The sequence below is a fragment of the Lathamus discolor genome, chromosome Z (genome assembly GCF_037157495.1).
Source record: "Lathamus discolor isolate bLatDis1 chromosome Z, bLatDis1.hap1, whole genome shotgun sequence".
Taxonomy (NCBI): domain Eukaryota; kingdom Metazoa; phylum Chordata; class Aves; order Psittaciformes; family Psittacidae; genus Lathamus; species Lathamus discolor.
Genome location: NC_088909.1, coordinates 27609112 through 27635963, shown reverse-complemented (window position 1 = coordinate 27635963; position 26852 = coordinate 27609112). Strand labels below are relative to the sequence as shown.

At 54.4% G+C, this 26852-nt stretch overlaps 1 protein-coding gene across 13 annotated transcripts in view; it reads right to left on the bottom strand.

The window, feature by feature from the left end:
• Positions 1 to 20473, bottom strand: part of PAX5 (paired box 5) — a 142398-nt gene extending 121925 nt beyond the window's left edge. For 2 of the 13 annotated variants that reach the window (XR_010608851.1, XM_065663446.1), the window contains exons 1-5: positions 19782 to 20473; positions 12389 to 12554; positions 7721 to 7918; positions 3650 to 3714; positions 1515 to 1643 (exon numbers count right to left, since the gene is read on the bottom strand). Coding sequence is in view for 12 of the 13 variants with exons in the window: in XM_065663446.1 (XP_065519518.1) it covers positions 1515 to 1643; positions 3650 to 3714; positions 7721 to 7918; positions 12389 to 12554; positions 19782 to 19827 (604 nt within the window). In the remaining variant the exon portion in view is untranslated. Of the gene's footprint in view, positions 1 to 1514; positions 1644 to 3649; positions 3715 to 7720; positions 7919 to 12388; positions 12555 to 16693; positions 17560 to 19781 lie in introns of those variants that run through there. The other 11 variants (XM_065663449.1, XM_065663450.1, XM_065663448.1 and 8 more) reach the window with 8 other exon arrangements.
• Between the last annotated feature and the right edge of the window lie 6379 nt (positions 20474 to 26852).

Sequence of the window (26852 nt, the reverse complement as noted above, 5' to 3'; positions counted from 1 at the left end):
TTTCTCTACAATTAAACCAAAGGCTTCTGTGACCAAAGCACCCAAGAACTGGGCCATCAGAACAGGGCTATAACAGAGCAGAGTGCCTTCACTACAGATGGCCTGTCTCCTGAGCTGGCTGGTAAAATACAAAATTTCTACCCTACCTTCTTTAATGCATTTATGCATCTATGCACCTGTGGCCTTGACTTGGAAAAAAGTATCAGATGTATGATGGCAGAGTTAACTAACAATGGCATATTCAGCAAGTACCTACACACAAGGAGTTTTACACTCCCACCATCAGACCAGTCCCTGCGTGGCTATATTGGCCTGACAAACTTCTCACAGTTTTCTCCCGTTTCAGTAAACCAAGCACTGCTCTGCAACCTGACTAGGCATTTCTAACGCAACCCTGTTTGCACAGCTCAGGCACCAGGCTGCTCATCCAATTTCAACTGGCACAGCTTTGGTTAATGTTACCACAGCTTCCCCCCATCTGCCCGCCCCACTCTCTGTTCCTGTCGGGTACAGGGATGCAAGGCCCCACTGGACCCACACCAGCAGCACAAGAGCCGGGGACCACGGGTGCTCCAGAGAACAGGGCAGGAGCCTGGCCTGCCAGGCAAAGGCGGGGCTTCATCCCCTCCAAGAGCAAAAGGGACCCCCAGCCCACCAGCGCTGCTGTAAGGTGGGAAGCCACACATCTTCTCAGTGCTCTCCACAGCCTCAGCTGCAGCATCCCCACGGAAACTCTCATGTCCCCTCCACTACCACATGTGTCCACAATCTTGGCCCCAACCCCTCTCTGTAAGCTCTCACTAAGCAAAAGGGATGCTCTAGACTAAAGGTGCTTTTATAAGACACCAACACAGAATTTTCATCTTTTCCATTCCACTCCATTCCTCACATCCTTCTCTTCATAGCAGTGTTTTCATTACAAAAATGCCAAGGGCACAGAATGAAACAGGACCATATACCCTACTGTGGGTCTGAGGAGTACTGGCAGTACCCAGCCACAACCAGACTATGCTTGTTTCCACCTCCCAGACCCAAAAAAGCCTCTCAGTGCTGGGGGGACCTACAGAGATACCGTATGGCAGACAGCTCTGCCATTAACTCTATATGTCTCTGTGGGTGGGGAAGCCCCTCTGACACTTTATATTTCAGGTGGCCAGATAATTAACATGATGGCCACTCTTTTCAGTGGCAGGAGGGGAATGTTCCTCAGTCAGGAGGAGGTTCTGGTTAAACCTGTGACTCGCCACCACTGCTTTCTGGAACACCCAGACAAGCCCCCACTTTTCAAAGAAATCTTGCCTCTGGCCACCAGGTCACACCAAAGGTCTCCAGCTTGGCTGGGACCTTGGCAAAGGCCTGATGAAACAGGACCAAACCCCATCACAGCAGACAGCAATGGGAGACACCTGCAGCTCCATCATGCCACAAGCACACAGCATCCATCCCATCCCTGTACCATCCCTCCAGGCCGTGCATCAGTGCACACCTCCCGCCCAGAAAACAGCTCCCACTACCTTCGTCCCGCTTGCGCTTGTTGCTCTCTGTGCCAGGAGAGGCGATTCCCAGGATCCCACTGATGGAGTAAGATGAGCCGGCAGTGTCAGTGCTGACGGAGGACACCTGGGTCACAGACCCCGTGGAGGCTGCAAGACAAGGCCAGGAGGTTAGCAGCAGGACAACATGAGTGCCAGCCTACTCAGAAGCCATCAGCCCCTGCAGCATGACCACGGCCGGCTGGCCACAGGGCTGGGGATCTGCTGGCCCTTGGGGCCCCTCCTGGCTTGGGAAGGACCCCTGCCCATCAGTCTGCCACCAGAGCCCTGTGTGAAGGTGGGAGCAGTGACATGCTCACCCCTTGCCCCACCATGAGGGGATGAGGCCATATGCTGCTGAATGGAGGATGCTTTTCTTAAGCATTCCAATGCCCCATCCTGAGCGAGGCACAGTGGGAAGGCACATTTCTCCGGCCAGCAGATGCCATCAGGCCACAGCAGGCCATGTCACCAGTCAGGTGGGTGGAGCTGCTGGGACCACAGCCATGCAGAGAGAGGACCCTCCCGAAATGGGCTCCCCAGCAAGGTCTCAGGACAGGCTGCCAGCTTCCTGGCTCAGGAACCTCATGGGAGCACAGCAGCCTGCTCTCGCCGTGCTGGGTTTGCTGCCAACATCCCGCTGGCACAAGCCACCAGCCTCCAGTCAGTGAAGAGCCCAGAGTGACTGGTACTGCCCAGGGACTCAAGGGCAGCCAGCTGTGCGCCACGTGGCTGAAAGGTCCCAAGGCTCTCCAAAGTATCAATTAAATCAAGTTTGCTTTGGCACAGCCCTCAGGAAAGGGCATTGGCTACATTCAGCTCAGGGAGGGGTTCATTCATCACAGCCAACAAAAGCCTGGAAATGCCCGCCAGGCATGCAGACACTGTGTTCGTGTGATGCTGTGGCAGTCAAAGCTGTACAGAAGCAAGCAGAGGAGGGAGCACCGCTGTAACCTCCATCAGCTCACAGGCTGAGCCTGTGCTGGCACACAATCCCAGAAATGACCATGCAGCCCCCAAGCACAGGGGGTTCACTGCAGGATCACAGTGAAGAGCTACAGCCCACACACAGCAAACCGGTGTCAAAATCTGCCTCTATCAACCCCAAGCCCTGAGAAACAAGATTTGCCTTCTCTGCTATTGTTTTCCTCAGGGAGAGACAGCCCGTAAGCCACAATAGCAAAATGAGGGATGCTTTTCCTCCTCTTGAGATTGTCTTGGCATTTCCTAGAGAGAAAGGCTCAGGACACAGTTTTGCATTGTGACATATTTGACAAGACCAAAGAGATCATGTAGCTCTGCACCCACACTCAAGTGTCACAGTGCCAGCCCACTTTTGCCAAGGCAGGGACAGCAAGCATTTTGCCATTTCAGAGGTGGCACCATAAAGACAGAGAGGAACCAGGGCCACCATCTCGCTCCCTTCTGCTTACGGAGCAAGGACTTACCCATGCCCCTGTGGCTTTCAGGGAACAAGGACATCAAGAAAGGAGCCCTGAGCCCTGACTGAGCTGCTCTATCCTTGTTGTGGCATGACAGAGAGGCTACCATCAGCCTCAGGAAGGGTTGAGGATGCCCCAGGAGCCAGGCCACCCTCCCCGGGATCCGCTCTGCCCGCCTCGGGGCACAGCATCGCCGGTCTGTGTCTGAATTAAAGTTTCAGAAAGTTTTCCCACCTCTTCACTCAAGACTGCAAGTGCACAAAGAATTGTGGAAGGGATGGCTGATAGATGAAAAAAACACATTCAAAACTACTTACTGACTAATGATGCAGAAAATGTTATGAATAAGTATCCCTTTCTTGATTTATTACTTTAATTATCTGACATTCTATAGACCCCCATTAGTGGGGTTTTTTTGGTTTAGATTTCAATTTTCTGTCTCATGGTGAAAGCTATTTATCATAATAATCAGTAAAATTCAAAACCTTTTAGCAGTATTTATAAAATTCATTTACTATGTTCAGCCCTTGGAGAATGACAAAGAAGGTGCATTAGCACATGTGCTGAAGTGTTTTATGCAGAATTATCTGTCCATAAGAATGATTAAAAGTTCTTTAGAATGTTATCCATTATGCTATTTTTTAATTTTTTTTTTTTTTTTTAAGTTTTCCTTACCTATGCTGTGACTGGAAGCTGGGACCTGCTGGTTGGGTGGCTGCTGCACCTTCGTCCGAATGATCCTGCATGTAGTTGAATAGAAAAGACTACTTAATATTAAGCACACGATTGCAGGGGGCACGAAGCACTGCTTTTTTCAGTTCAGGACACACACAATACAATACAAAAATGCCTTTCTGTGTATTATCCCCTTGGCACCCGCTGAAAGATCAAAGTTTGGTGGGTGAGTTCAGGACGTGTTTTTGCCTCCAGCCCCTGTCATTAGGAACTTTCAGGTGACTGGCTCAAACACCCTTGTCGGAGTGCTGCAGCTTCAGTGCCTTGAGGACCTAATCCTTGCTGCCTAAAAAAAGGATACCCATTGCTATTTTGGCACCTGTTGGGCCCAGCACCCAACACCTCCTTCTCAGGAAGCTGGGCAATTCTGAGTCTAGATATCCCAGCAGGCTGTGATCTGCGCCCTTGGGTGCTCGGACACGTCTGCAAGGCCACACTAGACCACACTGTACCCTAGTACACACTGTACTAGGTACAGCACTCACACAGCTAGCAAACTTGGGCACCTCAGAAAAGGACCTGCTCAGTCAAATTAATATTAAAACAAAAATTTGTTGGATTAAATGCTAATCTAAAAAGCTGAATAACTACATTGTCACCACTGGGGATAGCCGCTGATCTGACTTATAATGATGTTAATCTGGTAAAAATCAGAGAAGCAGATAAAGAAGGCATGGGTCATATTGCAGGGCAGAGGGCAGCTCCTAGGAAGAACTGGGAGATGCTACACCGAGAGTTCACCTGCCGACACACTGAAAAAAGACAGGTCTGAAACACCCCTGGAGATAACACAGGTCTGCCACCAACTGCAGGAGAATTGAAACAGGCTTGAGGGAGGCACGCTGCTCACCCGCAGCACATCTCTTAGCCCAACATGCTGTTTACACAGCAGTAATGCTGTGTTTCTCCTCTTTACCTAACAAAGTCTTCCCCCATTTCTGCCTGCTATGAATTTGGAAGTGGGGAGCGGAGGGGAGGTGAGAGACAGCTGGCACTGCATTCATGGGAACAAGCAGCAGCTGCCTGATGGAAAGTCACCCCGTGAGCTGGTATGGGAACCACCACTGGTGACGCCTGTCCCCATTCCAGGACACGCTGCCATCCTCTTCCCCTGCCATTCGTCTGCAGGGTCTCATGGAGGCTGGCAGGAGCTTGGTATGTTAGTAAGTTACCTTTTTGGCAGCCAGCCCCAAAGCAAAGCTGCTGGGTGTTACAACCCTTTGATGGATGGGTCCTCAGCAGTAAAATCCCCAGCCAAGGACTGGAGCAGCCACCCCGGTGCAGGGGTCAGGGAGAGTTTCAATGGAGGAGCACAGCCAAGGACCTGGGACCCTGCATGAGCACCTGCACAAGACCTGCCTGCCGCTGTGGCAAGGGAAGGATGCCCAGGGCCTTCTGACACATAAACATCTTCATCTCTGGATGGACGGAGGACTGGAGCACTTCGAAGCAGCTGGGCATTTCTCAGCTTATTTGAGCAAAACTAATTGCAATGATTAATTAAGCCTTAATCACACAGACTTGCCCCTGTTGCGGAAGAGTGGCCTATTATTAATATTAATTAATGTTATTAGTTAATAATAATAGTTATTATTCACTCGCTACAAAGCAGCAGCTCAAACTCCTCTGCAAAAAGCCATGCCCAGCAGCAGGAATGTGCTGAGCGCAGTCTGTCCCAGTAGCCCTGACATTCTCCAACAGCAGACATTACCCTGAAGGGAATAGCATGGCCCCAGGGGATCCCCCCTCTCCAATGAGAGGCAGGGACTAGGGGAGCAGTGTGAGGGCTCCGCATCTTTCTGTGCAGGAATGCCAATTGCTTGGCTTCACCCTCCCTGCAGCAGGACAGGAACCTCACTGTGCCATTTCAAATGGGCTCAGGTCTGCAACAACAGCGCAGCTCCTGATTTGCGCATCAGTGGTGAATAAGGGCATCATAAGGGTCTGCATCCTTGGTGCATAACATCCCTACTGGTGAAGCCTTGGAAGTATACTCCTGATTTTAAATAGGAGGGTAAAATCCACGTGCTACATCATGGAACTGGGAGGACTTAACATTAAAGCCAAGTATTTTGATGTGAATTCAAGGTTTCTTATCATGATAGTTTGGTTTGGGTTTTCAGGATGAGTTCCTAGGCTGGCAAAAACAATTCTCCAGCTAAATAGACTGATTCAAAGAGATTGCGTGCATTTCTAGAAAAGGGATTGCACACCTTCAAATAAAGGAAAAGATCTTAAGCCCCATCACAAGCATATGAGAAAGAATGACATTTCCAGCCAAAAACCGTTGTGCCAGATCACAAAATGGGTTTCCGATGCAATGGCAGTGGGAGTGTGGATATTGTCCATGTGGAAACATACAAGAACACAGAAAGAGGCAGAATATGGAAACTGGCTCAAAACATGACAGGAAGCCACTTAATCTCCCTTTTTCCTAGTGCTATGACTGCCTTTTTGGTAGTTTTTTGGAAGATGATGAAAGCCCTAACACACAAACACAGGACTCCTCACAGCAGCAATGCTTCTCACACGGCAGGATGTGCACTGGCTTTAATGGAAGCAGAGCTTGCCCTCAGTTATTTGAGGTCAGGCAGAGTGGTATTTTCCTTCGGTTTCCCTGGTATCTACATTATTTTCTCAAATCCTTTCTAAAACCAAAAACGCCATGTCTGTAGGGTTACAGAATGCTTCTCTGGAGCCTCAGGAAGTCAGGAGCTCCCAGGCAGCAGCAAAGGCTGCATGTTAACTGACCCATTTTTGCTCTTGAACATGTGAATGGATGACTCCACGTTCAGTTCAGCAAAGCAGAGACACTGCTCTCTGCTAACACTGGGGAAGCCACTCCAGCTATTCAAGCGGCAACTCCATGAATGCAAATCAGGTTGGGATAGCCAATAAAAGAATATTGCATCAATTTATTTCCCGTACATGGACACAAATGGGACTTTATAGCTAGCTGCATTCAAAGAATTTGCATGCAATCACGCAAGTGAAAACCATCTCACCAGCGTGGAGAGGACGGAGCCCAGCACAGAGCACACCTCTGAGCAAAAAATGGAAGGACGCTGCTTGTCAGGGGTGTGGGTCTGCATGAGGCTGCCCAAGCACTCCGGCTTCCAAGTATTAATCTCTTATTATCGGCTTGTCAGGGGTGGAGACATCACAGAGTATTTTACTGTGTTTTTCCAGCACCAGCTTTAGACATCCTTTAGAAGGAAGAGGGTGAGTACAGAAGGTGTAACTGAGATGGCAGGAGGTTAGTGCAGCTCCAGACCCCTCTGTGAGCCCAGTCCCACCGAGCAAGGTCATGGAAAAACTGCCAAAGGCAGGACTGAGGCTCCAAATGAGATTCTCCTGCATTTTTAGAAAACCAACTCAAGGCCACTTAAGTGCATTCATGTAACAAGCAGATGGCCAAGTCACTTGAAAGCTACTGACCAAATTGCCTCAGCAATACCACACTGACAGTAGCAGGCAGCAGCCAGCATGGTTCTGGGCCAATTTCAGCAACACTAAGCAGACATCAGAAGGACAGAAGTGGTACCTCAGTCCCATACCATTGGTACCCTCTTCCAGGCACTGGGCACCCCCTTTTGCCAGGTTACTGCCACCTTTCTCAATGGCCATCTCAGCTTCCCCCCCCAGAAAGCACATCCTGACGGAGCCCCACGCTATCAAGCAGAACTGGGGACTCATTGGGAGCAAACACACAGGATCATTACCAGTGAGGACTGCAACTCACAGACTGGAGAAAGGACAGGAAAGAAGCAAAGGCCTGCAGCAGAACCTGCCCACTCCTAGAAAGTGCTTGTAATCTGTGATGCTTTGGCTGCCGAGGTGAGCCCACAGCTGCTCCCCAGCACCAAACACATCAGGGGAACACAGGAGGGCTAATGCAGCTAATGTTTGCTGTCTTGCAAACAGCCCGAACACCCGGTCTGGCTAACTAAATGAGTATTCAGTGGCAGCACTTTGAGAAGCATCCCTCCCCAGGACCAGACAGATCTTTACCTGTTAATTGAACTGACACTGGGCACGGTGTCATTGTCACACACTCGCTCAGCAAGGAGTCTATCCCTGATCTCCCAGGCAAACATGGTGGGATTTTGGCGCTTGTACTCCGCAATTTTTTCGACGACTTTGGGTGTGGCAACCTTTGGTTTTGATCCTCCAATCACTCCAGGCTTAATACTCCCGGTTTCATAATACCTGGGACAACATCCAAAACAAAGCTTTAGTTATCACAGACAGGCAGAGAACATGCCTTGAGATTTACACAGAACATAATTTCAGGGTAACCAAACCCCAGTAAATCCTGAGCTACATCTTCACTTTCACATACACATTTTCTGCCTTTTTCTGTAGCGCTTTATCACCTAATAGATTAACTTATATTAATTGGAACTGGGCCCTCGGGTTACAATATATATTTTTCTGTAATAGCAAGACAAAAGAAACAATGTAAGATTAAAGGGCATGCCGGAATCCAAAATTAACTGAAAATGTATGTTATTAATCAGTGGTACTCACAATAATAGAAACAAATCTCACCCAAGACCACTTTCTGTGGTGGACTCTTTTGTAGCAAATTACTATTTATACAAAAATTCTCTGTCATTAATATCTACAGCTTGTTATCATTTCATAGTTAAATGAAGGCCAGGTGTTGTATTTTATATGCACCTCCAGGATAAATATGCCGGCATATCTCTTCCCCATTTTATGGTTTTAACATGCATGTTATGGTTTTAATAGCTGACATATTTAAAATGCATTCTTTTTAACAGTATGTTTTCAATTGATTCAGTTGCAGACTTCAAGGAAAAGAGAGCTGTGCCCACTCTGATGTGGTTTGGTTTCTGTGACCAGTCCTGCAACCTTTCCTCAGGTGTAGCATCTTTACCCACACAAGCAGCTCTGTTGACCATGCTGGGGAAGGCAGAAGGCTGGATCCCCACACTGACAGAAATCTGTATTTCTTCACATGTAAATCACACAGTGCTTTTGGAAGCATTGAAAAAACACTAAAATGCAGCTGAGATCTCCAGCCCCACAAGTCTTCCCTGTTAATAAACAAGGCCTTGAACTTGCTGCTCAGAGCAGCATATCTTACCCACTGAAGGCCGGAATGGAGACCAAGAGTGAGATCGTGCTCCTCTGTGCTGTGCTGCCAGGGAGCACATCTCGTGAATTTTCTCATGAGCAAACGAGAAATAAACAAACCCTGTGCCTACCTGCAGTAACTGCCCCACCGATCTGGCACATCCCTTCTGCACAGAGCAGGACATGGATCCATGAGACTTTCAACCAGGCGCCCACCAAGCCACACACTCTCAGCAGCTTAAACATGTCCAGTCAGTGCTCTATGCCCGTATTTCTACCAGGGAGCGCAGAAAAGACCCCCGAAGTAAGAACCTAAGAGTGCTGATTAATGTATTTTCTCTGCAGCTACTTGACATGCCCATTATATGAAAAAAAGATTAAATTCCCCAATCTTTCCAGCGTGAGCAGAACACAAACAGGCTGCACAGCCAATGTCTGTCTCACTGTAACACACAACCATGTTCATCCAATTGCCAGGCTACCTGTTTTCAATCTTTCTGGGAGGACTCTGTGTGCAGGGCCTAAAAATCCTTGAAAGAGACCGACACTGCATCGTTTGTACATGTTTTCAAATATTCTGTATGCAGATGTGGACTCAGATCTACCTCTATCCGTGAGCCACTTAATCAGTTTTAACATCAGTTTTAGTACATTTAACCAGTAATAGCAAGGGAAAGCGTCAAGTGTCAGAGGTGGATTATGACCCTCCTGGTGCCTCTAAATACAGCCTGGTAGTGAGCTTTACGGCAGAGGGGTCAAATTCAGCTCCCCTTGTGCTTCCTGAGGACATGACAAAATGATGGCAAGCACGGACCTACTGAACATAAACCTATGCAACATAAATATACTAGAAGTAAACCTATTAAAACCTCACACCCCTAGCTTCAGAATCTTTCCTGCTGGCGTTTCTCCTTTCAGGATGGTGTTAAAGGAAACCAGAAAATACCATGTATGCTTCCAAACAAAATCTTGCCATTTTCTTAGTTCAAATCAAAAACAAAGGACGTTACACAAATGTTCCTTAGTGATTTTCTCCAACAATGTCCCACTGCCCCATGGCATGGTACCTCTGGTAACTACCCCACAATGCAGGGCAGCCCAGCAGAGTAGAGCATCAGCCAGCAGTTCAGGAAGCCACGGCTGCGCAGCGAAACGGCATTTTCCACGACTGACTCACCCTGGTAGGTAACGCCATGACGGCAAAGGCCCTCGCCACCACAATACTGTGGCAGCTGTGAGCTCACCAGGGGACAAAGCTCTGGTGCCCTCTGGACAGCAGGGGTTCCACTCCCAAATCCTGAAACCACTGCCCGCCTGCCGGCCCTCACCACCTCAGCCCTGCAAAGGCACTCACACACCAGCAGAAAGACCTGCCTCTCTCAGGAGGGTGCCGGATCAGGACCAAGCCCTTCTCCCCAGGCAGTCAGAAGAGCTCACTGCAACAGGGTATAATTCTCATCCAGTGGTGCCATTAACACCTCCCTCCACCTGAGCAATGCACCTGGGCACACTCAAAAGGCCTGCAGGATGCACAGCACGGACATCCCTGACTCCCGTCTCAATCTTAAAGGCAAGGATGGCCATAGTTGGCTTCATATTATGCACATCAGGTCCAGCCCCTTGGCTCCCATCAATCTGCCAATGCAGGGGAAAAGTGGGCACCCTGCAGTAGCCTTCTCTGAGGATGGGAGTTTCACTTGCACTGCAACTGCTAGTTCCCTGCCTCTGGAGGTTTTTCAAGGCTCTGTCAAGGACTGAAAAATTCTGACTATAGAATTCCAGATGTGGGGATTTATCACAAGGATCCCCACCTTTCACACACACATGCACACAGAGCTGCAATTACAGTGACATTTTATCCACTGTAATTATTAGTTATGAAAATAATGAGCTATGAAATTCCAATTTATTGTTGACAACTTTAATGACAAAGCTCTGGAGCCTCACTCTTAGCTATATAGTACAAATACATCTAGCAGTAGATCTATTCAAACTATCAGAAGTGAAATCATCAGGCATTTGCCGGGTAAGCAGATAAATTGTCTGCTTCTCAGTTGTGCACTAATCCTAGTGGGAACTTCTGGTGATTCTGCTGCAGCAAAGAGCATCACCAGCCGAACCATGCCCGCAGTGTGCCGGCAGCAGATAAAAACCAGTAACTGAGTTGAACAGCCCATGATGGGCAGGTAGGTCTCACATAAATCACATGGAAAGCTTTTCTCTCTCAAATAGCAAAGGCATCAACGTCCTTAAAACTACACTGGCAGGCACACGCGTAGCTTGCAGGGGAATGTATCTCCTTGCAATGGAAGCGGGAGGGAAAAAGCAGGGATGCTGGGTGTAACCTGCAAGCGGGCTCGCACAGCTCTCTCGAAGCGCGCCATGCAGGGCTGTGAAGGCTCCATGTGAGTAGAGATGAGAAGGGGCTGTGGGGAAAAGAGTACCAACAGCTACAAAACCAAGGGCCTGTGACTACGCCAAGTCAGTCTGATCCCGAACAGTTAAACGGCCATTGAGAGACCGTAAATGCTGCTAATCCAAGCAGACCCCCTGCATGATACAACAAAAAAATTTGCTTCAATAGTCTTTGCAGCTATGCTATATCCTGAAAAGCAAGTTCTCTAAAAATTGGAGAGGCAAAAGGTAAAAATAAAACAGTAAAATTCTAAACAACGAACTGTAAAAGTTTAGTAAATAGTCCAGGAATTAACTTTCCAGATTATCAAAAAAAACATGTTCTAACAACAAAATAAAATGTTTTCTTTAAGATGCCCTAGTACCTCAGAACACCTGGTGCCCAAAACCATTTTAACACTATAGTTTATACAGACTATGTTCTGATTTATTCATGAGATACAGAGAATTAATAACAGTATTTTTGACCTGTATCTATGTCAAATTTTAAAACAAAATCAGGAAATCATACAAAATCAGAGTTTTAATTTCTTGTTGCCTCGGTGGTTCGAACAGCTCCAGCCTGATCAGAGGGCTACTCCCAAAATAGCCCAAAATAAGATGGTTAATAGTTACTTTATAACTTTATATTCTGTGCCCTGATTAAGAACATAGTCCAGCACAAGAGTAGAAAAAGGTGTTGAACTAAACAGTGGGACAGATCGCCGAATAGGCTGTGTGAATGAACGCCCTGCAATGTTGAAGTAATACATAGTATTACTGTTAAAAGAGAGTCGTCTTCAGAAAGTAAAACAAGTGATTTCCACAATTTCTATTTCTTTTTTGCATTTTTTGAGGATGACTGCCAGATGTCTCTGCTCATTCAGAACAGACAGGCACAGGATACATGCTGTATATATGGCGAATACACGTCACATCGCATTTTGTGCTTTGTGGTAGAATTACCGATAAGAAACTGTGGAAGGGGCAAACCGCAGATATGAAGAGTATCACTTTTCCTCCACATCAGGTACATAAAACCACGACTGGTCAGGAAGCCCCTGGACTCACTGGGCCGGTTTCCTGAAATTTCTACTGCTCTCCATCTGCCTGCAGCCTTCAGATCAGGGACCAGCACTGACACTTTTGGTGGACACAGCAGACTCATAGTCCCCCCTTTACCTGCCAAGTATTTTGCTGACGCAGCCGTGGCTGACGCGCAGCTGCCGGGAGATGTCACACGGCCGGACCCCTTGGTGGGCGAGCTCCACGATCCTTTGGCGAACGACATCTGGGAGGGGGCGGCCGTTCACAAAAACACCCCCCAGCTGATTCACGCCTCCATGTCCTGAAACACACAGGGAAGGGGGAGAAGGGCAGGAGAAGAAGAGCTACGTGAGTGTTTCAGACGTCTCTGCAGGCCAGACTCCCCAGCCCCAGCACTTCCCGGCACTCGGCATCGCCTGCCCAGCATCGGCCCAGCCGATCTTCCCCGAACACGAAGCAGGGAGGCAGCCGTCTGCACTGCCGTGCTGCCACTCGCCAGACGGAGGACCCTCCTGCCGGAACGCAGGTCGGGTCCCTTGTAGGATAATGGCCCCAGAAAGCCACACGCAGAGGTGCCCAGCTCTCTGGACGTCTACCACCCTCCTCCCAATGCCAGCTGCCACGTTCGCCCGACCGCAACTCTGAGGGCAAGCCCAGTGCTGCCCCATGGAGAAGAGGCAGCTCGTAAGCCTCAGGCTAGGAAACCAGCTGAAAACACAGCTGGGTGATCGCTCAGCAAGTACACTTTATCTAAGCACAGAAGTAGATGATACCCTAAACTACATACATGGGGTTTTGGGTTGTTTTTTTTCGCAGGTACCTTGACTCAATCAAGAGGAATAAAAAAAAAAAAAAAAAAAAAAAGAAATAAATATGTCAGAGCACGATTTCTGCTCTTATAATTTACAGCAGTCCTGGCAGATACTATGATCCCACAAACGAAACATGAACATTCAGGTAAGCCCAGTGTACTATTCCTTTTCAATCAGATTTTCACTGTTCACCTTTAACAGGGTGAATCGTGTATCTGGTGGGAAACAGGACCCACTTGGATTAACAAGGAAGGAAGGAAGTAATGAAACTGTGTAAAACTCATGAACATGTAATAATCCCATGTACCAAGTGAGGTAATACAATTAAACTCCGTGTTGTTAATCATCCAAACTACTTCAATTACAGGGGAGTAGAGAAGCTGAAAACAAGCAACAGGGGCAGTACAGATGCCAATTCTGAAAAATAAAAAAAAAGAAATACAAAAACTTTATTTGCACAAGGCTCAAATGGTACTGAATAAGATGACAAGCCAAATTCCTCGGTGTTACAGGAAAAAATAAAAGGAAAAGAAAAAAAGAAAAGAAAAGCAAGAAAGAAAGAAAGAAAAGGGAAAAAAAGAAAAGAAAGAGAGAAGAAAGAGGGAAGAAAGAGAGAAAGGGAGAAAGAAAGAGAGAAAGGGAGAAGAGAGAGAAAGAAGAGAAAGAAAAGAAGAGAAAGAGAGAAAGAGAGAAAGAGAGAAAGAGAGAAAGAGAGAAAGAGAGAAAGAGAGAAAGAGAGAAAGAGAGAAAGAGAGAAAGAGAGAAAGAGAGAAAGAGAGAAAGAGATTATATAGCGCTATTTTTATTTAAATCTAGTAATTTCACCGTTGATAAACTGCCGCCAAACTTTGCAAACACCTTCTAAAACTGTCAGGACACATAATGAATCCATACGAAATATGCGATTTCTAAAGGTAGCTTCAGCCTGTGGCGAGCCGACAAGTGCCTGCTCTGCCTGCATCGCTGCGAGAAGCACACGGAGCTGGCCTGGGGCTGGCGCGCCCCTCCTGCAGCCCCGGGCTCAGGACCAGACCCCGGTGCGGGCCAGGGAGATGCCGGCAGCGGTAAGGCCACACCGGGGCTGGGATTATGCCGCGGTCAGAGCGGGGACAACACGACGGTGTAGGGGCACAACCCGTTAACGCTGTGACGAACTGTCACCCATCAGCGGCTTTAGCTGTGCAAAATCACACACTGTGCATCCAATATGACTGGGAAGATCTGGTGGTGGTGGTAGGGGAACGGGCGATGATGGGGGGCTGGGGGGGGGGGGGGGGGGGAAGAGGAAAAGGAAAGGGAGAAAGGGAGAAGAGAGGAAGGAAGAGCGGAAGGAAGCAGGAGAGGAAAGGCAGCGAGAGAGGAAAGGAAGGAAGAGGAGAAGGGAGAAGGAAGGGAGGAAGGAGAGGAAGGAAAGGAAAGAAGAACAGAGAAACTCGGTGGGAGAAAGAAGAAGAGAGAAAGGAAAAAGAGAAGGAGAGAAAGAAAGAGAAAGACAAAAAGAAAGGGCGGGGGGTGTGCGTGGGGGGGGGATGGATAAAGAAAAGGGAGCATTGAGGCATACGTTTCCTTAGGGAAAAGGCTGATTCTCCCGCCGTAGGCTGTTCCCAGCCCCGGGAGGCCGGCGGAGCCCGGGTCTGCCCCAGCCGACACACCGACCCTCCAGCCGTGGGGAAACAAAGGCTGGGGCCGCCGCCATCCTCCCCGCCGCGCCGAGGGACCCCTCCCCAAACCTGCCACTGCTTCGGGAATCCGCTCCGGCGCCAAGCGCATTTTCCTGCCCGCGCCGGGTCCCGCTTCGCCGGGCGCGGCGCTCCCAGCGCGGCTGCGGGTGGGCACCGGGGGCCCCGTCGGGCCGGAGGCGGGATGCGGGGGTCGCGGGGGTCACGGGTCTCTGGGCCCCGGCCCGGGGCGTGGATGAGGCAGAGGGGCCGGTCCGTGGCTCCGCTTCCCGCTCCGCAGCCCGGGACTCCCCACAACCCGTCGTGGTGCCGGGAGCCTCGGGGCAGCGGACGGGGGAGCCGGGGCGGGCAGCTGACGAGCTGGCCTGAGGGCTCTCTTCATGCAGGGCGGCGAAGCCGCGAGGACCATGCAGGCATTAGAAGGGGCCGAGGTCTAGCTCGGGACGGTCCGTCCCTGGGTGCCAGCTCTGGTTCCCCACCGGCGGCAACCCCAGCCGGTGCCCGGCTCCCCGCTCCTCTCCCACTGGCGTTACACCCCGTCCCTGCCCTGGGGAGCCGCGGGTCCGGGGGTAGTTAGGTGGCGAACGGCCCGGGAGCTTCTCCCCAGAGGCCGGGGTCCGGAACGCGATAGAGGGTGGTGGAGTGGAGGGGTGGCGGTGGGTTTACTTCTGTTTTGCCCCTAAATTCCAGCGACGGGCATCGATTTTCCAGGGCTGCGGATGACGGATGCGGCGCGGCTTCTCCCGCCTGGGTACCCCGTCCTCTGTGGGTTGCAGTCCGCGGGCCCCGCGGTGGGGTGGGAAGAGGCTCCGCGCCCCCCCCCCCCCCCCCCCCCCGCGGGCCCCCCACCCGTAAAGTTTGCTGTAAAAAACGCGATTCGGGTCGCTGCCGGGAGGGACGCACCGCGTGCCGCGGGAGGGACAATCCGTTTATTCGGGGCTGCTGCAGCCCGTTATCGCCCAGGCACCCTCTGGAACGCGGGCAGAGGGACAGGGGCGCGGAGAGACCAACAGGGAAAGACGGAGGGAGGGAGATCTCCAGCCCTACGGCTGGGTGGTTTATCCTGCAAACAAATTTCTCTTAGCTCCAGGGCTGCGGTGCACCAGGAAATGAGATTAGTTCTACCTTAAATTCCCTCGCCATCTCCCGCCGTAATGCAGCGTTTAACTCACCGTGAGAGAAGATGTCATTTCACATAACACTGCGCTAATGGACAAGTCTTCCCCGACCTCTCCAGCACGACGCATCTCGGCAGACCGCGACCTGTTAACTCAGCCACGTCTGCCCGTCCGCTCCTCCGCGGCCGAGCTCCGCGGAGCCGCTGCGCCTACCCACAATGTACCGGTAACACGGAACAAAAACCTCCCTCCAGCGATGCTGAGCGCCCTTTGTGGTGCCTGTTTACTTCTTTACTTTCATTACTATTATAATTATAATTGGTTTTTGTTTCGTTAGTTTGAATTAACGAATACCAAAATGTCGACATAGTGGGAGAACATCATAGACAAAACTTTTCCGTTCGCCGGTAACACCGGGCGACTTTTTTCCCGGAGATTCGATTTAGGACTGCAAAAATTACATAAATACACACGCTTATCGATAGGAACGAACGCGCGGGCACACCACAGACGGACACGCACACGCGTGTGTACATCCGTCTCCGTGCACAAACACATTTCGGCGGCGGCTGCAACTGAGAGTACGAAACGGTCTAAATGGGAGTACGAGTTCCTGCCGCATCCCAACGCTGTCCGTCCATCGGCAAAGCACCCACACACACAGCCGCCCTCCCCACGGAGCACGGCGGCTGCGGCTCTTGGTCCGCCCCGCTCCTCGCGGCGGCGACAACCCCGACAGCAGTGAACCAAAACCCCGGGGCGGCAGCGCTGTCCGCGATCTCGCGGGGCCCGTCGCGGCGTGTTGGAGAAGTTGGAGTGGCGGCCACTTACTGTGCATCGCTGCGAACGGGTCGTGCTTACAGTGAATTTCCATCGGGGCGGTCCGAGCGGGGATGCTTCGCCGAATAAGTCCCGATTCGCCACCGGCTCACGGCTCAGGGGCTGGGGAGGGAGGCCCAGGAAACAGCCGAGGCGAAGAAAAATAAAACCAACCAAAAAAAAAAAAAAAAAACCAACAAAAAAAAAACCCAAAAAACAAGGAGAAAAAAAGCAAGCAAACAAACAAACAAAAAAAAAAACAGCAAAAAAACGCTCAACCCAAAAAGGATAAGAAAAAAAGAATAATCGAGTCCCGCCCCGAGCGGGGCCCGGTATCCGACAGAGCGGCTCCCCGCGCCGCCCGCAGCGTCCAGCCACTCCGTCGGGGGCAGCGAGCACCCTCAGCCTAGGTCTGCGCGTCTACCCCCGGCGGCTATCCGGAGGACCGCCGCACCGCGGCACCCGGCTCCGGGGCGGCGCGGGGCTGGCAAGCGTCTCGGTCCGGCGGCGGGAGCCCGGCACTGCCTGCCCGACGGCTCTTTGTGCTGCCTGCGCCGGCGGCTGCGCGGCGGCGGGCGAGCTGGCGGGCGGGCGAGCCGGCGGGCGGGCGGCTGGCGGCTGTCGCCCCGTCAGTCCGTCGGTCCGTCCGTCGGAAGGGCTCGGTCACGGGGCGGCGGCGCGCTCCAGCCGTGCCGCCCCCCGCAGCGCCGCTCGCAGCAACTCGCGGAGCCGGGAGGGGCGGCGGTGGGCGAGGGCAGCGGCGGGGGAAGGTGTGCGAGAGGGCGGGGAGCGGGGCGGGGGCCGGGCTCGCCTCGCCTCACAGCGGCCCCGCGGGACCAGGGCGCCCCGTCAGCGGCCGCCGTCCGACCGGGGGCGCCGGCGCGGCGCGCCCATCGCCCCCGCCACCACCCGCGGGGCCGCCGCCGCAGCCCCCTGCCGCCGCCGAGGGCAGCGGGTCGCCGGCGGCGCGGCTCTGCCTGGCTCGGGCGCTGCGCCCGCCGCGCTGCCGGCCCCCGGCGGGCAGCGGGGGTTGTGGCGGGCGGCGGGGCGGGGGCAGGGGCGGGCCGAGCGGGGGCGCGCGGGGCGGGGCGGGGCTCTGTGCAGCCGCAGGCCCCGCCCCCGGGACCGCGCCCGCGCCTCCTGGCCCGCCGCGCGCGGCCCGCGGAGGAGCTGCGGAGGGCGGCGCTTCAGCACCGCGCGGGCGGACAGCGGCAGCCGGCAGCGGGCGGGGCCCGGCCGTCACTCACCGGCACTGCCAATCGCAAAAGTTAACTTGCCGGCGCCCCGCATTGGCCGCCGGGCGGTGCAGAGCCCGATTGGCGGGCACCGGGCCAATCGCGGTGGGGGGCGTGGCCGCAAGCCGCGGGGGGCGGGGCCGCAGCCACGCGAGAGCGTGTGCGTGGGGGGGGGGGGGGGGGGGGGGGTCCCGGTTAGGGGCCCGGGAGGGGCTGAGGTGCGGCCCGGGACCTCCGACGGCCGCCCCAGCCGCGGGTACGACCGACGGGTGCGCGGCGCGTACCGGCGCCACGAGACCCTCGAAGGGCGTCGGTTACCCCACGTCCTGGCGCAGGTTCCGGGGCCACCAGTCTCCCCCGGGGCCGGACGGCGCTGCCCGGGGCCCTGGGGTCGCCGCCGGCCTGGGAGCCTGAGTACTGCGTGAAGGCGCCAAGGAGGCGGGCCGAGGTCTCCCCCGCCGCGCTGTCCGCGGTAGCCGTGGGGCGCGGCGGCCCGGGGAAAGGCCCGCAGGAGGGCGGGGTCCACCGCGTCCGAGGCCCGTGGGCTCCCGTTCCGGCCGCAGAGATACCGCTCCCGGCCCCGGCGGCGCGGGCCACAGACCTAGCTCCAGGCCTGGCCGGCCTCCGCGGGCCGCACCCGCGCCACTGCGGGTGATCATAGGGGCGCGGTGAAGTCCCGCGGAGCCGAGCCCCCGCCCTCGTGCACACCGCCTGGCTGCCACGCAGCCGGGAGCGTCCGGCACCCGGCTATGGGCCCACGGCCGCCGCTGGAAGGGGGCGCAGAGAGGACTCTGCCCGCCCTCCCCACGCCAGTCCCCCGCCGTGCTCTCGGAGCCGAACGGCCCCCCCGTCGGCGGCGGGGGGATGGCGGGAGCTGCAGCCGCCAGCGGCGGCGCGGGGCTGGCGAGCGCACAGCGAGTTTTCGTTGAAGGCGAAACTCCGGCCGGTGCGGTAGAGCAGCCACCGCGGGGCAGGGCCGGGGGAATCCGGCCGTTCCGGGAGCGCGTAGAGTGGGCCCGGAGGTGGCCAGCGAGGATTCCCCTCTAGCCCCGCAGCGCAGGAAGGGACTGTCAAGCCGGTCGCCCTCCGGCGCCACTCGGACCTTGCTCCGGGGGGAGTCACCCCGAGGTTGGTGGGGATGCAAGGACCGGAGGGGACGCGGCGGCCTCAGCAGTTGAGAGAAGGGCAAGCGCGGACGGGCAGGGTAGACACCGCTCCCTGTTGGCCTTCGACCCTGCCCTCATCCTTCCATCCGCCCCTCCTCCCTCGTGGGGTTCCGCGGCAGAAGTCCCCGCGGCCCGACACCTGCAGGGATGCGGCGGCACCGGCGCGGCCGGCGGCGGGAGAGCCCTCAGGGCGCCGCGCTGCCCTACCCGGGCAGAGCTCCGGAGCCGCCACCGCGGGCATCCCTCCCGGCCGCCCCGCCGCACGGGGCGTACGCTGCGCAACCATAAAATGCTTTATCGATTAAACGATTATTCAGGTGATTTAACTAATAAAAGGCCCCATCGATCGTTTCGAAATCGCATTCCGCCACCGAGCCGCCAGGCCGCCACTGCGCCCGCAGCCGGCCTCGCGGGCACGCCACAGCCACTTTCCTCGCGGGTCCGCCGGAATGGGGCTCGCCGCGGCCTCTCTCCAGTCCCGGTGCCCCGCGGACCCCGAGAGGCCCCGCGGGGGATCGGGGGGTATCTCGGCAGCTCCCACCAGGGAACCGGACCCACCGCCCGCCCCGGACCCGGCCCCGGCCCGATCCCGGCCCCGCCGCACCCGACCTGGTCCCTCGGCGCGGCTCACGCGTGACGGGCCGCGGCGGGTGTCGGCGTTGCCCGTGTCGCGGAGCCCCTGGAGCCCCCGCGTCCCACCTGTGCGGCCGCCCCGGGAGGTCGCGTAGGTTTTCTCCAAATCCATCCCGGCTTTTCAGGACTCGGGAAGCGGACAGGGAGAAAAGTTTCCACGTCGTGTTACTGTCGTCTTCCTTTTGCCTTTCACCCCTTCTCTTTTCTTGTTTTGTTTTCTCTTCTATTTTTCTCTTCTTTTCCTTTCCTTTTTTCTTCTTTTATTTTTCTTCTTTATTTGCTCTTTTTTCTTCTCCTTTATTTTCTCTTTTTTTACTCCTTTTTTTTTTCCTTTCCCCCCTGCTTTTTTTTTTTTTTTTTTTTTTGAGGTTCTCTCGCAGGTTGGAGTAATTCAACTCTTCCGCTCCCCGCCGAGCTTTTGCAGCTGATCACTGAGCTGAAACTAAACGTTTTAGGTGGAAAACAGCCTCTGAAGGAACCGTGAAATGATTAAGAAACTAAAGAGCTCCTCGCCATGTGAGATCATGTCCTGTTCTCTAAAACATCACAAGATGTCCCCAGACGCAGCCAAAATCCAAGAAAACTCTGACATCTGTTGTAGCAGGAACCGAAGAAGTTTGCTCGCAGCCAGCCGCCCCCCGAGCTCTCTGTCTGCAGCGGCAGCGGCAGGCGATAGCACCTGCTGCGGCAGCGGCGCTTGCCCGCTCTGACCCGCCAGCCACAGCCCGTCACCAACTTTTCAGCGGAACCGACTTCCTCTTCCCTGGCTGGGTTGACGCCGCAGCCCCGAGGCCGCGCTCCCCGCCTGGGCGGGACAGTGACTCGGCCACGAGTGACGGGAGGGGGGGCGGCGGAGAGCAGCCCCCCGCCTGAGGACAGCCCTCGGGCAGGAGCGGAGCCCAAGGGCCGGGGCCAGCGGCCCAACGGGGGTGCTGAGGGGCCGCAGCGGCGCTTTCCCGACCCAGGAACAGGGGCGGGGGGCGTCCGCTCGGGCTCCCCCTGTACCTCCCTTTTGCGCAGAGGCCTCCAGCGGTACCGCCCCACGGCGGACCCACGGCCGCGTCCCGCGGGCCTCGGAGGCTCCGGTAAGGGCGGGGAGAGGGGAAGGGGAGAATTCACGAGGCCTCGATCGCTCCCAGATTTATTTTTCAGCAAAGCGCTCGAGGAAAAGACTAACGGCGCTCCCCTTCCCAGAGGACAAAACAAACCGGCCCCGCGGCGCCTCCCGTGAATCGGAACCGCCGGCAGGGCCTGCCCGCGGCTCCCTGCCCGCGCTGCGCCGCCCGCCCGCCGGTGCCTGCAGATGTGCGCCCGTCGCACCCGCGGCCTTCCAAGCCCCCCCCCCCCCCCAACGCATCCCACGCACACGAGGAGGCCTCCGTCGGGGACGCGGGTGGGGTCTGTCCCCTCCCGGCGTGGCCGCGGCAGGGGCGAGCGGCGGCAGCTTGAGTGGGAGAGCGCGGCTGCGGGCGGGCAAGGCGGGTGGGGGCAGACGATCTCGGGACGGGGCTGGATTCTGGGGGCGTGGGGCCTGTAACGACGCTCCCGGCCGCCTCTCCCCGCCATCCCCGAGAGGTGACATGGGCGCGACTCTGTTTTTAAAACCTTCCTTTTCCTTCCTGTCCGTCCCTCCTCTTCGAACTCCATCGCATCTGAGGACCGGCGACCCGGCTGCCCCGGGCAGCTCTTTGGCTCTCAGGGATACCGCCTGCCCTACCGGAGGGAGCCTAGCTCCTGCTTCTCGCCCTTCTGCTTCCTTTTTGACCAACTTTTCTCCACAATTATTTGCTTACACAGAAATAGCCGGCGGCCGGGTCCCGCTTTGCGCCGGCGTTGCCCGAACTGCGGAGAGCTGTGAGAACAGCCGCCTGGGACGGCCCGGCCCTGCTCCTTGGCCAGAGGACGGCTCCCCAGACCGGGGGAATGAGCAGCAAGCCCCGTCCCTCCGGACGTTGCCCCCTCCTCGCCTCTCCTGGCCGTTCCGGCCGCGGAGCAGAGAGGAGCCGGGAGCTCTTCTCCGCCCTCACGCAGAGAAATTAACGAAAACCACTCCATTACCCTGAAAACAGGCCGCGGGGCTCCCGCCTCGGCAGCAGACGCTCCCGCTGGCCCCGGCCAGAGGAGGAGCGCGGGGAGAGGGTCGAGGGGCTGCTGCGGGGCCCAGCCCAGCTCCACGAGCGTGCCAGGGCCGTGCACGGTGGGCTCCGCGGGGTCCTCTCCGGCTCCGGCGCTGCCCCGTCTCGGAGGCGACCTGTTGCCTCGGGGGCTGTGAGGGCTTTGACCCCCCGGCCGCTCCCCGGCTGCGGGGACTCGGAAACGGGGCAAATCGGACATCCCCGCGATCGCCTTAGCGAAAACAGAGCCAAGGCTGCCGCGGGCAGCTGCGGGGGTCCGGCCCGGCGTGCAGCGCCGAGGACGAGACTTTCCCGGGCCCCGCCCGGCGCCCCTCCCAGGGAGCAGGACTCCGGTCAGCAGCATCCTCGCAGCACAGGGGCCGGGGAGCGACTCCGCGGGGCGCCGGGGGCTCGTCCTGCTACCGCTACCCCGGCACCCAGGTGTCCTTTAAGGCTGGGCGTGAAAAAACTGCTCCCCACGGGCGCCCGGGGAAAGCCCCCCGCTGTCCGCACGCAGCCGGGGTGCTGCCTGTGTGCTCAGGCGGGTCTCCGCGGTGCGCGACGTCGCGTCGGGACCCCCGGAGGGAGGACGCGGGAGGGGGAATACCACCGCGCAGCACGGCGGCAGCCAGAGAGACCCCGGGCCCGGCGCGTCCCGGACTGCGCTCCGAAGCGGTGCTGTGCCTTCGGGACCGCGGAGGGAGATGAAAGCTGAGTGGAGAGAAACCGTGGGGCGGCAGAAATCTGTCTTTGGAAGGGCTGCTGTTGCTGCCTGCGCTCTCTGGAGTGATCAGGAGATCGTGAACACGGCCTACCCTTTTGTCCTTTTATCTCCGATGCGTCTATTGGGACATAGAAGGATAACCCCCAGAGGCGTGTGCTGCAAAGCCGGGCATGGCTCAAGGCTCGGCCCAACAGCCAAAGCACCTGTGACACCAAAGCACGGCCTGGGTGTCTCCTTGACCCCGAGAACGCGTCTGCTCTTGGGCCCGGTTAATCATTATCTAGGGGGAGTGGAGAGGCAGAAGGGAGCACAGAGCATCTGCAGCCCCCTGCCACTTTTAAAGTTTTTTGCGTTTTCTCACATTTCTTTGTAACGCACGGGTGCCAAATGTGGAAGAGGGGGAGCACTGCTGCTACAAGTGATGATTTGCCCCTCAGTCTCTGCAAAATTACTGGGGAGGGGGATTTCTGTTTTAGAAATAGCAGCTGATTCTCTTCAGTGCCACAGTCTCCTGTTCCTCCGAGGTCTGTCATTTTAAGTTCACAGTGCGGGAGATCTAGTGACGATGCAGCCCAGTATATTCCCAGAGATAGAAGAGAGCTCTCAGATGGGTGTGCTAATTAGACTGGAGTAATTTAAAAGATGTTAGATGGGCAGTCCTGTAAAGTTGAGAGCACTTGCGGTAGCATCATGTAACACCAATCTTTATCGAGCTCTAGCTGGGAGGCATCAGAAAATAAAGCTTGAAAGATAACAGTGTGGAGAAGAGGTGTCCCATCAGCAGTGGAGTTTGCTTGGTGGCCCACGTGGAAGAGGTGCTCTGTCCCCTCAAGATGACAATCTAGCAACTGGAGATTAATGGGGAGAGATGCTGACAGTCTTGTCAGCACTCTGTGTCCCTGCCTGGTCAGTCCAGCGAGGGGGCAGAGCCAAGGTGGCAGAGCTGACAAAACCAGGGGGTTGTATTTTCGAGAATGTGAGAGGGCAGGAAATGAGAAGAGACTTCTCTTTTTCAGTCAGTATGCATTACAGCTTTTGCTCTCCCCTCACCTACCACTAACTGCTGCCTCAAAAATGCTGCCGGTGGTACATGGTGGTAAGCAGCAAGCTGGGGGGCCTTGTTGGGTGTATTCAGCAGTGAGAACCACTGCTGTGCTGCAGCAGGGAGCACCACACAGGATGAAAGGATTTTCTGAAAGAGCAGCTACAGCTCTGCTGTCCCACACTCTGAGGAGAGCTCCTCACCACCCTGCTGCTGTGCTTCCGGGACTTTTTTCCTCCAGCCCACGGGCACACAGTGACCAGGGCTTGTGTTTTCAGCAATGAATTTATGTCGAAGCAGAGGACCATCCTGGTTTATCAAAGCAATGAAGAGCCTAAACCTGTTTCATCAGTCTAGTGTGGAAGGGTTCAGGGCCACAGTGAGCGCTGCAGTCCCCTCTCTCAGTCACTTTCACTGCGGTTATTTTGATAGTTAAAAAGACATGGTTTTAAAAGTCAGCTTTGCAGAACTTTCTGCCTGGTGACACGCTTATGTGCACAGCCGAAAATGAGCCAGCATCTGCGAGAGGCCAACCCACACCAGATGCTGGCTTCTACCTCTTCCTAAGAGCTCTGTGAGAAACCCCACCGTATCCTCTGAGATTACTGCAGTGACTTGGTAGAGCGGAGGCCTGGCATCCTGGGGGTGCAGCATGCTGGGCTGTAGAGCTTCTCTGGCTCCTGCATGATGGCTCCTCATTTAAACCCAGTGGAAGAGTGTGATCTGTTGTCAGCAACAAAGCTAGCATCCTCCAACCTGCAGGGCATCCCAGTAGCCTCATTGGGAAGGCAAAGCGCTCGTTTCAGATGCAGTGGAATCTCCTACCTAACTTGGGGACCACAGGTGAGCCAGGGAAAAGTGGGATAAGGGAACGGTTTCTGAGCCCTTTTGCCACATGGGAGGTACGGGGAGGTGCAGCACCGCGCCTGGGGGATGCACAGGCCTGTGCAGAGCACGGAGCAGGAATCAGACCTTTGCAGCTGTAGTCATGACCTTTTGTGAAAAAGCACCCTCAAAATCCACCGTTTGTTGCTGAACTTGGACTTTAACAGCGCCCCTGAGTACCTGGCAAATGAGATGCCCTCAGGGGCAGGTTGTAACCTAACTTCTGCATGGAACGCTGTGGAGAAGCTTGCTACAGGGCTGCTGCTCTGCTTGAAGGAACAGCTTGCTCAGGTACAAGCCTCATTTCCCTCTCTGAATGCATCCTCCCATGGATATTTTGAAAAGAGGGGTCCATTTTGGCTATGCCACAAATAAACAAGATCAACAAGAATGAGTATTCTTTATTGGGAGCTCTAGCTGGCTATACAATGCTTGCTTTTCCAGTTTCTCTTGAGAAAGCCAAGAATAAAATTTTCAACCCAAGTTCATCCTGTGCTGTAATTTTTGTGTTTCCTGCTATTAAAACGTTGACAAAGGTCAAATGGATCTGTTTGCTTTGAGAATTACTGGAAGAAGTGGTAGATTGGAAGATAGAAGTTAAATCACTGAGTAGTCTGCTTCCAACAACTGCCAGCAAAGAGGAAAATACAACTGACTAAGAGAGCCCTTTGCTAGACATGAAAGTGTCCAGAAAATGCAAGCAGAAAATAGGAGGTTAAGAAATCAAAGGCTCAAAAGGAGACATACCAGGATATTACCTGTTATCTTTCCTAGAATAGATTTCATGTTAATAACCCATTTCTCGCCTATTGATTAAAAAAAAAAAAAAAGGGCCCCCGAACACATAATTAACTCTGCTCAAGTAAATGGCCAAAATCAGAAACTGGGCAGCATTCAGCATCCAGCTCTGTCCAGAATCTCTCTAGATTGGGTGTTTAAAATCTACAGAACGCAGTATAATATTCTCCTGCTCCTCCTCGGCTAGCTGGTTGATTGTTAAGTAAATCTCTCAGTCAGCATGCTGCCATGTACATAAATAGATGCCACTGTAAATCCCAGCTGCCAAAAGATTTTTCATCTTAACATACTTTGCTTCTAAAGAGATTTCAGATTTTTCCTTGAATATTTATTAGATACATCATAGCATGTGCTTCAGGTAGGTGTTTTCACCACCACCTTTCCATGGCTTGCGGAGAGGTTTCCTTCCATAGTTTTAGGAACCATGGCTAAAAAATGCAGGAAGGTTTGAATATGCATTTTATCATGCTATTCACCAGCGCCCTTGTGCATCAAGGGCTATACACTCAGAGTAGATATTCAAAGCAACAGTGCACTAGCTTGTATGAATTTTTTTGCACACTTTTAAGCCACAGGCCACACAATTACAGCCGAGGAAGTTTTTCATTCACAGCAGCTCTGGGTAAAATCCTGGTTAGACACATGGGCTGGGGAGGGTTTGGGCAGAGCAAGGTGGGATGCACACTCTGGGGTACTGGACTTATCTCTTAACTGAGTGCTGTGACCAGGACCTGGGACAAGCACAGGACAACCTTCACAGCTACAGGTTGGGCAGAGAAGAGATTCAGAGCAGCTCTGAGGAGAAGGGGAAACTGAACATGAGCCAGCTTCAGTGTGCGCTCGCAGCCCAGAAAGCCGACTGTATCCTGGGCTGCATCAAAAGGAGCGAGACCAGCAGGTCGAAGGAGGTGATCCTGCCCCTCTACTCTGCTCTCATGAGACCTCACCTGGAGTATTGTGTGCAGTTCTGGTGTCCTCAACATAAAAAGGACATGGAACTGCTGGAACAAGTCCAGAGGAGGGCCACGAGGATGATCAGGGGACTGGAGCGCCTCCCGTATGAAGACAGGCTGAGAAAGTTGGGGACTGTTCAGCCTGGAGAAGAGAAGGCTGCGTGGGGACCTCATAGCAGCCTTCCAGTATCTGAAGGGGGCCTATAAAGTTGCGGCAGAGGGGCTCTTCATTAGGAGCTGTAGTGATAGGACAAGGGGTAATGGGTTAAAACCTACACAGGGGAAGTTTAGATTGGATATAAGGAAGAAGTTCTTTACTGCGAGAGGTGTGAGGCACTGGAATGGGCTGCCCAAGGAAGCTGTGAATGCTCCATCCCTGGTGGTGTTCAAGGCTGGGTTGGACAGAGCCCTGGGTGACATGGTTTAGTGTGAGGTGTCCCTGCCCATGGCAGGAGGGTTGGAACTACATCGTCTTAAGGTCCTTTCCAGCCCTAACTATTCTATGATTCTATGAGTTATCCACAGCAATTTGCCACATTTCAGTATCTGCAGAGCACCACCAAGAGTAACTCAGATGATCCCCCTGTTACTGTGGACAAACAGATGTCTTTTTGACACTTT